The sequence below is a fragment of the Plodia interpunctella genome, chromosome 8 (genome assembly GCF_027563975.2).
Source record: "Plodia interpunctella isolate USDA-ARS_2022_Savannah chromosome 8, ilPloInte3.2, whole genome shotgun sequence".
NCBI classification, from domain to species: Eukaryota; Metazoa; Arthropoda; class Insecta; order Lepidoptera; family Pyralidae; genus Plodia; species Plodia interpunctella.
This window is the reverse complement of record NC_071301.1, coordinates 559687-575695: the sequence shown is the minus strand read 5'-3', so window position 1 is coordinate 575695 and position 16009 is coordinate 559687. Positions and strand designations below refer to the sequence as shown.

Sequence of the window (16009 nt, the reverse complement as noted above, 5' to 3'; positions counted from 1 at the left end):
ACCATATATAGCACGCAATATATAATAATATACGCAATGTCTGTAAAGCATCACTATTTATGATCATTCAACATAAGATATCGATAGTCCTATTTATTTATTACTTAATAGTAGGTACAGCTGTAATAAAAGCCGAGCCGAACCACAAACGAAGCCGCATATTTTTCTCGGCCATGGATCAGGGTCTTTACTGCTTAGCGTAGAAAACAGTAGAAAAAGTAAATTAAAGACTACAATGAAATTAAATCCTTTCCTTACATATTGTAAAAAGTCCCCTGTCGTGTATGTCTGTATGAACATGCTAAACTGACAAAATACCGGACGAAATGAAAATATACTTAGCAAATAAAGAGCAGTTTTAGCGCCACCATCACATATTTATTAAAATAATTTAATAAATTTATTTATTAAATTCTTCATTACTATTATTAGAGAAAACTAAAAAAAAAATCTTCTAGAAAGAAGCATCACAGGCGCGCGGGGCCCTTTCTAAATCTATGTGCGTACGTACACACGTTTCGTTTTATAAATAGGGAGTATTATTGCACATTTATCCCGCCAGAGTACAGCACTGTATGTTAGGTACATGAAAGCTTTGCCGCCTTTTGCTATGTCGATTAAAACGTTTATTTTAGAGTACTTTATTAATCCTTTCATTATGTAAACATTCATTTGTGAAAATATACAACAATGTAGCATATTCGGGTGCCGACATATTGGGAAAAATCGTTTTCCATGAGAGAAAAGAACCTCACTCTGTAAAATTTTCGAGTCAATAAACGGTCGAAAAAAAGCTCCGAACACTTCTCACGTGAAGACTTATTAAAATATGACCTTCATGCAGGTAAGATATTCAGTCAAAATCAAGTTTATATCAGTTTATGACCACAGTTGACCAAATAATGCAGAACATAACCTAAAATAGTGTTATTATTTTCAGGATAATCCACTAAGTCCTTTCTTTTACCTTTAAACTCGCACCACGATTACGTAGAAGGTATTATTGGTCGTAAATCTGCAACAATATTGAAAATTGGCGCTATTTGCTTTCCATTGGCAATGTTTGTGTAACTTAGTTGTACCAGTAGCGCCATCTGCGCTGAGCTTTGCGTAATATGCCCTATTCGAGTAAATTCTCAACGGTTTACTGCTGCACTGCAAGGGTATGATTTTTTTTAACAAACACGTGTTGAATGCAATAAGATCTATCTGACAACGATGAAAGATTTTTTTGTATTGACTGTATCAGAAATGATATATTTTTTATAAACCTATTTGAATTTTTATTTTCAACCATCTCTTAAGGGAAAATTAAGAAAAATACTTCAGTTTTTTTTAGGCAAATATACTTCTTCTTAATGATGGTAACATTGTAAACTCCTACCTAGTTCTTTGTTCTGTTCTAGTACAGCTACCTGCGCGATCCACCCGTGAGCCTTTTTTGTGAGTATTCTACTACAGCGCCCCCATTCTTCGAAATAGCTTTTGTTGTATGTGGTAACATTTTTTTGCAAAAATGCCAATTTTGTAAATTTTAATTTTCCTTCCCGCCGGCTCTTGACGGTTTGCTTTTGGCACGTGCAATTTTAATTCAGTTTTATTAAAATATAGCTTTGCAAATCTAAATAGAGTTTATTACTGATGCTGACTGTTGGGATATATCATTTAGGTAAGTTCTTCGCAAATATTTTAGTGCCATACGTTCGATTCAATACTTGCACGTGTTGTATATCGTAGACAGCAAAACAACCATTTGCATTCGCCAGAAGATATAGCTACGATATGGTTTTGTGGACACTGATAATGCATTTTATTACCTCTTTCATGTTATTGTAACCCAATTTGTGTCGTACGAGCAATTTGTGTTGTGATTGTAGTACGTATTTTTTTTTTATTTGTTTTTGTTTACCTACAGATATTTAGGTGTTGTATACAATGTCGCCTTCTCCAATCCGCTGCCGCGGACCTTGGAAAATACATAAACGTTGTTCGGAACCGGATAGGTGGCTCGACGAAATGGGTTTCTTTAGAAAACATACGGCCAGAGACTCCAGCTGTCTCTTCAGGGCAGTGTCAGAGAATGTTTACAATACTCAGAGGTACTTCCACAAAGTGCGCCTGGACACCGTTCAGTACATGGCTTCTAAGAGACAGCTTTTCGAAGGGGTAGGATCAGTATACTTTATCAATATTGAGTTTGTTTTGGTTATTATTATTCAAAAAACTTACCTTGAACAATTTATGTTGTAGTCATTAACTTGTTCATTTGAGAACTATATCAAAGAGATGTCTAATCCCTCTGAGTTGGGTGGTCTGGTAGAAATTTCCGCGATGAGTCACTTGTATAGGTAAGATTTAAACATATTTCTTGAAGTACCTTCGTTTCTTGAGCATTATTTAATGAAGTGAAATGATATAAACAATTGGGTGTCTATTCCAGACGTGACTTTATAATATTTGAAGCTAACAAGGGTCCACAAACCAAAATAAGCAATGGTTATGGGGACACAATTTACTTGTTTTACTGTCCCGAGACAAAGCACTTTGATGTGGTTTACACAAAAGACTTTATAAATGCCTCATCATTTTGCCAATGTAAGTTATATTTTTATTTTATACCAATTGGGTGAGAGAAATTATTGCAATCTGATTTTTATTAAATTAATTACCAGTCATGATAAAATTAATTACACTTAATCATTTGCTAATATGCATATGCCAATTAGCTAATTTGTTTATTACACACTTTTTAATGACGTTTTCATGTTTAACATTGTATTGATTCTTTTTGAACATTTTTCTATTTAAAATTTTAATTTATAATTTATAGCCCTGGTATATGAAATTCTGTATGATGGAGTGTATCAGTTGAAAGACTTGCCATACGCAGTAGACAAAATGCTGCATGATAAAGTACCAACAAATCATATAGAGTATTTTATGTCGGAGAATGTAGAACGACGCAAGAAACAGAAGGAGAGGGCAAAAATATTTATAGAAACTACTACTGAGGGTGACAAGGATAGAAACAATAATGCTGTAGCACTGAAATGCAAGCATCATATGGAAGATTTGGAACGGGCAAGTCTTTTGAAGGAGTCTCTAAGCATCTTTGTGTTCAACCGCAGTCTAATACAACTGGAGAATGTATGCATGAACTGCCTGAACGTTAACAGTGCTAAAGACTTGATTGACAATGGTATCACTCCGTTCCCATACAAAGTAGCAAAAGCATTAGACCCAGACATATATCGGAACATAGAATTTGATGTGTGGAGTGAGATAAGACGAGGTATTCAATCAACATTAATTGAATATTGATGTTAAAAATTGTGATCATTCTGTAATTTGGTTCGTGGTAACTTTGCAGAATTACGTTATGGAGCTAGATATTCTGATGGTACAACTTTGCAAGTTGGGGTGAAGTGTTTATGCAAGCTTCAACCCGAGCAAACTGTTCCGTACCACTGTCATATTCAGGAAATGCGGCCTGACGGTGGGCCATGCTTGGTTTTCATTGAGGAGTTGGGCGAGAAGAGAATGGTGAACTATGAGCAATTGGAACCGCTGCCCCTTGATGAAATAAGGCCCTGGGCTCCTCCTTATCGCTACTCCCGCGCCAACTCTCAACTCTTGACTTTGAGCCAAATGTTGCAGCAACTAGGTGTGATATTCATAACGTAGTTAATTGTTCATTAATCTGCCCTTTTAAATTCCAATCCCTGAGTCTTTATTATGTGTGAGGGTGAATGACAGTGGTTTTAATAAATAATATTGGTTGATATGATCTATAATATTACAAGCAGATAATGAGAAGTTCTGTTGGCAGATCCATGTGTTGTTTTAAGTCCCGTACACCTTAAGAACATATAATAGAATTATTATTGAAATAACTGCCACATTTCTCAATAGTGACTCTCCTTCTTACCAATCAACCATTCACATATATTTCATCATTTAGGCAACGTCACTAGAAAACAAGGGTTAAAAACTCGCAATAAGACCAAGACAGCCACAGAAGAGACTAAATCTGAGAAGACTAGCCCGAAACAGACTCCTAAATTAATTTGGAAGGACGAGAAATGCCCGGAAGAGACTCTGGGAGCCCAATATGTGACGCCTAGCATTGAATTTTCTACATATCAAAATTTGGACTATCTTAACTTTGAGCCTATGCCTGTTAGTTTGGTATACTGTAGTTGTTGGATTTACATTTATAAGCAAATCACTGCATTTTATGTTTTTTAGAGAACTACAAAGTTTTTCATAATTTAACTATGTTTTTATACTAAAAATATTTACTTTCCTATATGTCATGTTTCTTATTTAATGTTTATTATAAGTTCTCTTTTTTTTTGAGTGGAATGCTTATGGATGGAAAGATTGGTATTGCCATATCGTAGCTATTCTGTCATTGTTGGTTAATGTAGTAGTTGTCCCGTAGTCAGTCATTAATGTAATATTAGATTCCAAGTAGTGGTTACGTATGAAAAGGTATGTGGTAGTGTGGTCATCAAATAAATTAAATTACTGACAAATATACAAAGTCTTCAAAGTTTGGAAGTTTTTGGTATGTTAAAAATATATCATAAAAACTAAAAAAATTAAGTTTACCAACGAATTTTTGCCCTTAAATCATTATAATAACATGAATAGATCAACAAATGATGATAATTATGAGTCTTAAAAACACTTCAACTAATTAGTCAATTACCTAAATGCGAATAATTGTAATATTCATAAATGACCCACATTTGTTAATTGACGTCTTTGAAGAAAAGGCTGCGGTAAAGTTCGTTTCGCCGCTTCTTCACCTACCCTTGGAGTTCGGTGGTAGTCTTAGATTGAAATAAATTTTTGAGATCAATAAGTGATGTATATCATCCTCAAGTTTAATAAAGAAATTTGAATTTGTCAGTAGTTTAGTAGCGTTTAGCTAGCTGCCTTCGTGTAGCCAGCCTTGGTCTGACCAGTGCACGGTTGCAGGTTGAAGTTCAAGCACTGCCCCTGATGGTGGACTGCCGGCCGGCGGGCGCTGCGCCCCACGATCTCGCACACTCGGGCTCCAACGGCGCGCCGCAAGAAAACCATCATAACCAGGTCAGTTCAGTTTTCATTTATTTTCATTGCATTACATGTGTATAGTTCTTGTCCTGTCTGCTTTTTCCTACTATTTTCCTAAATATAATGGATTATTATAAATCTATACTATTATTATAAAGAGATAAGCGTTTGTGAGCTTGTATGTTTGAGGCGGGTAATCTCTGAAACTGCCGAATCGATTTCAAAAATTCTTTCACCAATAAAAAGGTATATTATCCAAGATTGTTATATTTTATGTCAAAATTCCAACGGGAGCGAAGCCCCGGGCAAGCATCTAGTAAAATATAATTGTAGTAGTAGTATTTTACAAGTATGATGATATGGATATGGGTATAGTCTCGCACATCTTTACACAGATTAACATATTTTCCACCCCTATGTGATAGATATTCCACAACTCTTCCACAGATATTCCACTTCTCTTTTCTACTGTGAACTGCTAAGGTCTGGAATTTTCTCCCAGCGTCTATATTTCCAATTATTATCCTACAATTTAGGGTACTTCAAGCCAAGAGTGAATAGGCATTTTTTGTGCTTGCTTGTAACACCTAGACCTCAGTTTGCTTCCCATCTGACTAGACGCACTCAAATTAAATAAAAAAAAGTTAATCTTGCAATATTATTTCTTTAGCTGTCAGATTTTATTCAAGTCGCCTAATGGTACCTGACAATATTACGATCACTTTTAACCACTCGGCCACCTTCGGCTTCTTGTAATCGAGCGATTGTTTTCAGACGACGACCGGCGGCGAGCTGCCGACGCACGCGATGCCGGCGCCCGCGGCTGCGCGCGCCTCCACACCAGCCACCACCAATACGCTCACCACTTACGCTGGTAAATACAGTCTCTCTCTCTCTCTCTCTCTCTCTCTCTCTCTCACGCCGGTTGTGTTCGGCGCTATGACGCCGTGAAGCTCGAGGTAAAATAACCTTTTCGAAGATTCGGGTGTGATTTTTCAACCGGCCGCTCTTCGGGAATGCTATTGTTCCTATCAACTGTTAGGCGATGTGTTCCTTAAACGGGAGAATATGGAGTCTTCCTATAGGGTACTCTCCAATAAAATCCTTTATCTAGGTTAGCATAATCTCCTGTGGTATTTTTTAGTTTGTGATATCAATATTTTTAAAAAAGTTATAACATGTCCCACTGCTGGGCAAAAGCCTCCCCTCTCTTTCCACGTGTCCCTTTCTCAAATAAATAACACTATCAAAACATTTCTCAATCAATTAAAATAATTTGTTAAAAATGTGTGTGGTGGTGTGGTCCTCTACTCATTGTCTAGTTAAACATTTGCGCTGTCAGTCACATCTGGGCTCACTTCCGTTATCAAGTTTACGTCTAAAAAAATTTATGCCATGGTGATGTTCAATCGAATAGGTTTCCTTCTTGACACCAATCCCGGACTAATTGTTATTATTTCTTGTGTGTATTAAAACAACAAAAATGAGATGAAAAAATTGAGAACTAAAATGAAGTTGAATCGTTTTGAATAGTATTGTCCTCCTCGGCAGGCATGAGCGCCCCCGGCAACGGGCTGGCGCCGGGGCTGGTGTACTCGCCGTGCGCACAGTACGTGTGCGGCGTCAAGTCCGTGCTGTGGTGCGCATCGCCCGGGGCGCCGCGGTCTCCGCCGCCGCATCTGCCTCTGCCGCCCGCCGTGCCCCACGCAGGTAATTATTAATAGCAGGTAGTATTTGTTCAATTTCTTCCCAAACAGTCTGGCGCAAATCCAGGGTTTACGCCCGACTTTTACTGGCTGGCGTTGGTGGTCGTTCCGAAATGCTAGTGGTTTGTAGCGTTGGTAAATCCTAACTAATATTATAAATGCGAAAGTAAGTTTGTTACCTCTTCTTTGAAATTTTTCATACCTACTTGTAGTTTGAAGTATGGAGAAGAACATAGATTACCTTTCATCCCGGAAAATTAACGCGGACGAAGCCGCGGGCAAAAGATAGTATTATTCAATTTCGAATATTACCTTCCCTTTGAAGATATAATCATTTGAATAAATGATTTGATTTTCTTTTGATTAGATCTAGCCATTTAGCCGTAACATATATATTGATGTATGTATATAACCCAGGCGTGGGTCACGCGGGCATGGCGGGCGTGGGCCCCCCGCTGCCGCACGCGCCGCACGCGCCCCCGCCCCCGCCCCCGCACGGCGTCAACCCGCACGTGCACAAGAGTATGCACGCCAACGGCGCCGACCTGCCTATGAATGGTGAGTTCCGATCGGTAGACGTAGACAACGAGAATGAGATATATATATATAACTCTTCAGTTACCGAGTGATTGACTAACAGACAACGTATGACCGAAACTATTAGGCGTAGAAAGCTGAAATTTGGTGTGTAGGTTCCTAGGACAGTGTAGGGGAGCACTGAGAAGGGATTTCCTAAAATTTTCCTACGGGAAACTGTAATTCACAAGTGAAGTTGTGGGCAAAAACTGGTAATTCATAAAATACGGCAAGATAGAACAAGTCTACTGGAAATGTCGTTTGAAATATGTAAAATGCTTGTACTTGTTTCTTTTTATTATGATAATAATATTTATATGTGTACATAAACCTATGTATCCAAGATTAATACTCTGTCTTACTTTGGGGCTAGCTCAATCTGTGTGATTTGTCCTAAATATATATGTTATGTAAATGTGTGTGTTACAGCAGAACAAATAAATAATTTATCTATCTATCTATCATATCATCTGTCACTTTGATGATTTATGAGCTAAATCGTTGTAGATATCCCGACGCTGCGCTACTACTTCAACCTGGGAGTGGAGTGCATGTGGGCCACGTACGGGCCTCCGCCGCCCGCGCCCCCGCGCCACTACTCGCCCAGGGACCTCGCACAGGTGACCACCATCATTATTTATACTCCTGAACGTAGTAATACAACATTAACTAATTATTTAATACATTGGACCTAGTCTGAAATAACATGTTTCGTTTCACAATAGCGCGATAAATTTACCTTACAATTGTGAAGATTTGGTTGTGATTTTGCGACCGGCCGACGCATGACGTCATGATGATCATAATCAACCATTTTAATTGTTCATTCACGTTTAAAAAATTACAATAACATTTACTAAAATGATCTAATTAATTTTAAAACTCGACACGACATTCACCGCAGAATCAGTTACTCACCTCACCTGAGCGTTTTTCCATACCAAACCAGCAATGCACACTGAATTAGCCAAAGTTTGGCAAACTGTTCGAAGACAATGTAGAGCTGGTATTAAGTAACCACTACCTGAAAATACTGAGGCATTAGATGTGACAAATGTATCAATTCAGCCGAACTGGTATGGTCTCTGTAGCTCAGTGGTCAAGACAATCCAGGAAAGATAGGGGTGCGGGTTAAATTCCGGCTCGATTCCAGAATTTTTTCATCTCATAATTATTTCCAAACCACTGCATGCACTTTGTGTAAGTTAGCCATTCTGATACGATTACCCCCTGGCAGGACATGCAGCAGATCTCGCTGCACGAGCGGCCGGGCGCGACCCACAACGAGCACAAGCACAAGCCCAGCAACGACAAGCAGAGCCTCGCCAACCAGAGCAAGGGCAGCGCACAGCGCCCTCTGCTGGGGCCCAGGTCGGTCCTTGTACCTTGTGCGCCCCGGGGCTTCGCTCCCGTGGGATTTTCGGGATAAAAAGTACCACATGTGTTATTCCAGGTTATATTCTATCTATGTTGAAAGAGTAACAAACGTACACACATACACCCTTACAAACTTTTATATTTACAATATTAGTAGGAATTAATCAAATATGACAATAACTATATAACACGATATAGTGCAATGAAAATAAATGTAAAAGTGCCTTTGATAAATGTTTAGATTTTGACATTAATTTCTACACTAAACAATACCTGACTATTTTACGTATTGTGATCTGTGTCCAGTGGCATAGCGTGAGCCACTGTTGCCCGGAGCGGAATAATAATTTGCCACCCCTCTTGTGATTAAAAAATATTCATAATTAACTGCCATTGTACATAAAGGGGCAATGGAGGCCAAAAAATAAAGGTTGTTAAGGTTAAAGGTAACGTTTGTCTGTCTGATAATATATCGAAAACTGTCGGAGAGATCTGGTAGATTGTCTTCTATGTGACAAATGTCAAATTCAATCAATTTTATTTGAAAACGAACTTTACTGTCCCCTACTCCCAATAACGGCCACACAATTAAAAATAAATAAATTTTGATAATTTAATGTCTCGACGACGATAATGAGATGAAAAATAGTGGAATCGAGCGGGATTTTTTTCATCTCATTATTATTTTCAATAATACATAAAAAAACCATGTGTGACATGTATAACAAGTCCATTTAAAAAAAAAAAAGAAATCCTGATAAAATGTGTCGTTACTCGAGTGTTACCAGCTGTCATGGTCCATTGCTGCAGGTTCAAGCGCGGCGGCAACAACCAGGAAGGCCAGAACAACAACCACAACCAGAACAAGGGACACAACAACAACATGAACAACAAGGGGCCCAACAATCGGTGAGGGAGACTTTGCATTTATCCTTATTAAATTATACATAGTCTACATATTTGACTATACCTAAAACGTCTTTGGTTAAAGTTTAAGTTTGTTCATTTGTTGTCTTTCGCGTTGTTTTGCGCCAACTTCACCCTGGGTTCTGGCAGAATCATCAGTGTCACAGAACGGCCAGTAACTTTTATACTTGTACTTTTATTGTCGTTATTAATCTACGATATCACTACAGCGCATCGTCTTGCATTTTTTTTGTCAACCATACCGTGTATTGTGTTTACTCACATGTACAAAATGGTGGTGAATAAAGTTCATTATCTATGTATAATTAATTATGATTTTAATCGACCGAAGACGGGATGAGTTAGGTATATATATATATATATATATATTTATCATATCTATTACTACTACAATCTGTCGCGCTTTTGTAAGCTTGGCGTGGTAAGGTTTCTGTTGGCTGTCGGAGTGCGACCTTTGTCACATTCTATTCTTATTCACTGATGCTACTGCAGTATGTCTTGTGGTAGTTTACGCTTCGGTCTATGGTTTGTATGGATTTCTTTTATTAAATTTTTTGCCAGTATGTTAGGTTGGTTAGCAATCGTTTTCTTTTATGTAGTGGTGTATTGAAGGATTGGATCTCGTTAATAATAAAATAATATATTTGATTATTTCAGCCGCAATTCCCACCCGGAGCCGCGCTCGAACTGGGGCGAGGAAGTGGTGGTGGAGCCCGGGGTGCTGACCATGCCCTACATCCCCTACCCGCCGCCGCTCTACCCCATCCCCTACTACCCCGTCGATTCCGACCCCGGTGAGTTTGACTACACTACACACCAATCTACCAGTAGTCTGTGGCCTTTGAGAATATGCAATTTGAAATTTGTCATGAAAAAGTGCCTGTAAAGGTCTGATTTTTGAATAAATAATGACTTTGACTACAAATAGACGCATTGTTAAAGTTGTGTGATACGCGGGGCTGAGGCAGACGAGTTGGGGAGTCATTTCCCCATAGCTCTTCACGGAATACTACTTAATTATCAATACAAGCTTCAATCTAACAAAATTTCCTTGTCTAGTGTCATATATTCATTATAGTGGCCATCACAGAACAAACAAACACAAAGAAATATGTTGATACATACTCTGTTGTGGTTAACTGGTCAACCGACCACACTCGAGCGCCGTTTGAATGGTTAATTGACTGGGATTAATTTTTTATGTATCTTCCAGCAATGATGGGCATGATGGGCGGCATGGGCTACGTGGGGGGATACGAGGAGGGCGTGGAGTACGGCGCCCCGCTGCAGTACTACCCGCCGCCGCCGCACTTCCCGCCCCAGCACGAACACAAGTAACTCGATGTGTCCCGAATGGTTAGTGGATGTAAGCCTTTATGTTATATTAGTCTCTTCCAAATTATGTGTAATCTACCGCGCATGTCCAGTACTCTGTGCGGACGCGATAGCGGCGAATTTTCAATGGTTTTGGACAGCTTGATGTATTATTGACTGTAACAAAAAAAAAAGTAGTTTTTGTTGTATTTGTCATTCTTTTGTCGAAAAAAATTTTGATGATAATAATTCTAGTCCAATTTAGTAAATTATATCATTTAATTTTCTGGCTGATAGTTTGAAATCATAATTATTCTACTATACAACTTGAGTGATATAAACCAGATTTTATTTTAATAATAGATTCTGATTTATCCTGTGATTGTTATAATAAAAGGGCTTACAGTTCAACATACTATTCAGTACACATCACTGTGTTGTCATAACACACCACGACACCCACTGAATATTCAATTAATTTTTATTCATTCAAAAATTTACAAATTTCTTAGTTAAGCATTCCCACTTGCATACTTTGTCATTAATTTTAAACAGTAGTTAAGTTTGTAAGGACCATTAGTTTTAGGTGTTGTTCTTATATTAAGTGAAACATTCCAATGTTCAGTGGTTAAGTCGTGCGTGTTTTTTTTTTATTGGCTGAGAATTTGGTAATTCTGTTTTTCGGATTTTCAACAAAAATATGCAAAGCGTCATGTGAGGTGAGAAATGGCAATAAATACATTCGTAGTTTGAGGTTATTGTCCAATACATATGTTGAGATGTTTTTTATTTTGCCACTAAAAATTACGTAACATTTCCGGCTCTAAATAACATTTTATTTTTGTCAAAATTTATTGAAACTTAAAAGTGGATTTGGTAATCAAAAACTTATTTTATTAATACGCAATTTCTATAAAATCACCAAACAACTCGACTTTTTTTTATTTTGTACTGTAATAAATCGATTTGCGAATCTAATGTAGATATAAATAGATACATATTTTTGATCGGTTCGACAACGCTGTCCCACTCATTCGGTTCAATGTTTCAAGAGTGTGTGACTGAAATGGCAAAATGTACGTGAAAGAGATAAAAATACGATCGACATATTTGATATAGTGGCTATAAAATATATAAGTTGGAAAATAAGCCCAAACTGATGGATTTCTGGATTCTAAATTCTCTGTCAATAAATGGTGCCTAATTGTTCCTAACGGGCACCGAACCTGCGACCAATGGAATGACAACGACCTGCTCATCGAATACGGTATACGATAATGATTTTACGCCGACACGAAATTTTTTTGACAACTTTTGGTCCCGTCGGTGTGGCTGACTACATATTGCTACTGTTTGACATAATTAGTAATTAAATGTAGTATAATATAATAAAAATAGCCTTAATAATAACCAAAATCACTAAAATCTCCGGATAAACTTACTGAAAATAACCTTTTCGTCTTCAATGTCAATTCTTTATAGCATTTTTGACAGTTTTGTATATTTTTCGGAAAATGGTAGTCAGTGTATAGTCAGCTGTTGCGCTGCGTGTGATTCCAATATACATGTCAATTATTCTGGCAATAACTTGATATTTTGGTAGTTTATTTTCTAGAACCTGCTAGGAAAGCTTTAAAGACCTGCACGCAGCGCAAGTCGTTTTGATTGTTATTTTTTTTAACAAATATCGGAATATGTAGGACATATACTTTAAATAATATAGAGTAGATAATACCACTATTTTATGTTTGATTGTATTTTTGCGGAAAGTCCTATAACGCACGAGTCTCTTACAAAATGATATTGTAATAACGTCTCGGAATTAAGAATCTCAAAAATTAATAGGCACTAGATTTAAAGCTAAAACTGTAATTAAATCTTTGTTGCTGCCGAAATCGTATCATAAGTTCAAAAATGAATTATGAGCTATATTAAAACTTGTACAATGAATCATGTTAAGATGGATGGTTACGCATATCAGGTTAATAAAAAGGTATTATCAACTCTATACAATTCTTAGTTTGAATTTGTTGTTATGCCTTAGATATTCCGATGTTTGTGTTCACGGTTTAGATATGCGTGTAGACGATGGCCGTATGCCTCGTCGGAATTGTAAATTTGTCTGTAATGTTAAGTACATTACAGACAAACTGGAACGAGGACTATTGTGGACTAGGCGGGAGTTGGATCGGGTCGACCGAAGACATTGCACTTATGAGTTTCATCTTTTTAAACGCCGTATGTCCACGGCGATCCGTCATCCGACAAAAAAAATCGGACCGAAGAAGGAATATATTTACTTATTTCAACGTCGTCCGTTTAGTGTGTGTGTGTTGTGTACAAACTTTTATAGTAAATCTATTAGTTTATCCTTTTGTAGGCCGATATTTTTATCGGATGACGGTGTGGGTGTCGCGGACACACAGCATAGTTGGTAATCTGATGTATATACAAAATTAAAGTGTAATTATAATTATAATTTACTTCTTTCAAAGTCAAAAATGTAGATTGCAGCAGGTTTATTCTTTCAAAAATAAAACGTAAAAATTTAACGATTTTGCGCTTAAAAAAAAAAAACAATTTTAAAAGCGAATACGAATGTGTATAAACATCGATCTATGATTATTAAATACCAAAATAAAAGAAACTAATACAATTGCCCTTTTTGTGAAAATACGTGTGTTAGATTTACCAACTGTTATAAAAAGAAATGATACTCTTGTGCGCAGACACCTCCCGATATCGAGGACTGAGACTGTGCCCCAAACGTTTACAGCGAGTTATTTTCCAAAATTATTTTAATTCCTAAGTGTTCATTGGTGCTGCGAAATTGTCGAGGGTGACAGGGTTTTCAAGTATTTTTGTATTGATCGGCTTTATACATACTTACATTGGGTAGTTGTAGGCGATTTGTATCATTCCTTAGATGTTAAGCCAATAACTTAGGTAACTTGCAAATTTAAGTTTCTGATCAATAAGTTTTAAGCTGTGGGGTTGCAAGACTTGACTATGCACTATATGTACGCAAAATAAATAGGACATGACTTTCATGATTACCGCCATCTAGTAGCAATTATTCTAATAATATTATTTTTATCTCTCTCTAGCTTATTCACGTCACGTTTTGACGCTGGTCGTCATGTAATTTTAACTTTAACTTGTAATAAAGAGGAAGACGATGGGGTCAAAAATGATTAGCAAAATCTGGTAGATTAAACGCAATGAATAATGAATTGGTCGCGGTTATCAGGACCCGCAGGAACCTGTGAAACACCAAGTGTTGCAACGTCACAGCCCTTTTCGGCTAAGTTTAGTTAGCGTAAGTCAGGTCCTTCTTTCTATTAAGGCTCGCATTATAGGTTTACTTTAGTCAGATCTCAAGTTTTATACATGTTAGAATCTCCAATAACTCGAGAATTCATCGCTTATTGAGCAAAATTGAGGGTCCTACATTGATCTCATCATTCATTCGATATGGTGCTTGGGTAGTCTAAGAGATTATTAACTGGAACGTATTTTTGTGAGTGGATAGAATGGCACAAAAGAGTATCTGAAGCGAATTTCACATGGTAAACCTAGTCTACGCATTTATTATGATAAGTCCACCCACGCGCAAAGAGCCGACACAGAAGGGAATGTATAGTATGTATATTAAAAGTAGGTTATATTTTAAGAGTATTAATGTCAATTTTTCGGTTGTCTACTTGTGGCCGTCGGCAGGGGCATTCGCCACATATTTACCTTAGTTTGAGAGTTGAGAGAGAATGCCGCTAGCGCGACGACTGCGCCCAACGGAACGTATTTTTGGAATGTTTAAAATTGGTTGGCTGTGATTCGAATATACTGTGCTTGTAAAAGTGGGTAAAATTTCTCGTATTGGCACTCGTAACTATTTAGGCCAGAACTACACTGTAAATCTCTTTGTACCAATATTTTGTGGAGTATATACCCCTATAACCCAATCGCATCGATTGGACTGACTCTTGAAATATCCGCCCATAATTTTTGATTCCTGCTCTATATTGACATACATAAGTATATATTTAACGTAACTAATACGTAACCTAAATCTTGATTGTTTGTACAGAGTTGTTTAAAAAACACTTGATAAAAAAATGAAAAAAAAAAAAATAAGTGTACTCTTCTATAGGTATACGTGTGATGTTTGAATGTAAAGTCATTTTTGATGTTTCAGTATTAGTTTTAAATCACTAGGAGTAGACTTTATGTTAGTCGTTAATTAATGTTTACGTAAACATAGATATAGCGTTAATTTTTGTAAGAATAACATCAGTTACTTTATCTCTTAACCACAGAGATGACATTTTGTTTCCTATATAGTCTGTACCGTTTTGTGCCAATTTAACATAACAAAAAGATTGGCAATCACCATTAGAGCAATGTAATAAAAAGTAGCTGCAAAAGAACAAAATTATTGTCATATCAGTTTTACAATAATAATTACAATGATTGTGTTGTGAATATACTATATGGATAGATGTATGTCTTTGCGGTTGTACGTGTGACGCTCAAAGCAGCTATGTCCGCCTTTGAGATGTTATTTGTATTATTTTCCAAATTACATCAAATAAAAGTCTACTGATTTTTCATTGAGTTTGTTTTACTTTTCATCTCCCATAAATTGTAGTCTTTTCACTTAATTCTTTACCCATTATTGTTATCTTTTTCATTTCAGAACATTGCGCAAGAGCTAGCAATAATATTGTACTTAAATTGCGTAATCTCAAATTTATATTTGTTAATTTTAACTTATCCACACTTTTCATGAAAAATCAAAAGTGTACCTATGTATTCAATTATAAAGAGAGTTTTGTCTCATATAAGTCTAATATCTAATAGAGGCCTCTTTCCCTCGCTTTTTCGGGTTTTCATTTTGAAGATTCGACTGTAATTGTTATTTTAAATAGATAAAAATTGTTTATTTCTACCACAAAAGGCACACACAATACAAAAGAAAGTAAAATGCAGAAAGGGCAGGTCTATTATCTTGATGTTACAAATAAAGAAGAATCTTATATTTCAGT

General features: G+C 36.8%; 1 protein-coding gene across 1 annotated transcript; it reads left to right on the top strand.

The window, feature by feature from the left end:
- Positions 1–1479: 1479 nt before the first annotated feature.
- On the top strand, positions 1480–15574 carry LOC128671827 (protein ovarian tumor locus-like). Its single transcript, XM_053748606.2, has 16 exons — positions 1480–1669; positions 1916–2166; positions 2251–2348; positions 2441–2595; positions 2831–3292; positions 3371–3664; positions 3962–4179; positions 4987–5100; positions 5839–5938; positions 6616–6774; positions 7188–7328; positions 7854–7966; positions 8584–8717; positions 9534–9632; positions 10308–10444; positions 10864–15574. Exons 2-16 carry the CDS (start codon positions 1936–1938, stop codon positions 10986–10988), a joined length of 2580 nt encoding a protein of 859 aa, XP_053604581.1. The 5' UTR covers positions 1480–1669; positions 1916–1935; the 3' UTR covers positions 10989–15574.
- The last annotated feature ends 435 nt before the right edge of the window (positions 15575–16009 follow it).

Excerpts from the sequence above, each read along its gene's own strand:
- LOC128671827 (XM_053748606.2), top strand. The coding sequence starts at position 1,936 with ATGTCGCCTTCTCCAATCCGCTGCCGCGGACCTTGGAAAATACATAAA. Across the intron at positions 6,775-7,187 it reads GCCCGCCGTGCCCCACGCAG|GCGTGGGTCACGCGGGCATG; the intron begins GTAATTATTAAT and ends TATATAACCCAG. Across the intron at positions 7,967-8,583 it reads CGCCCAGGGACCTCGCACAG|GACATGCAGCAGATCTCGCT; the intron begins GTGACCACCATC and ends ACCCCCTGGCAG.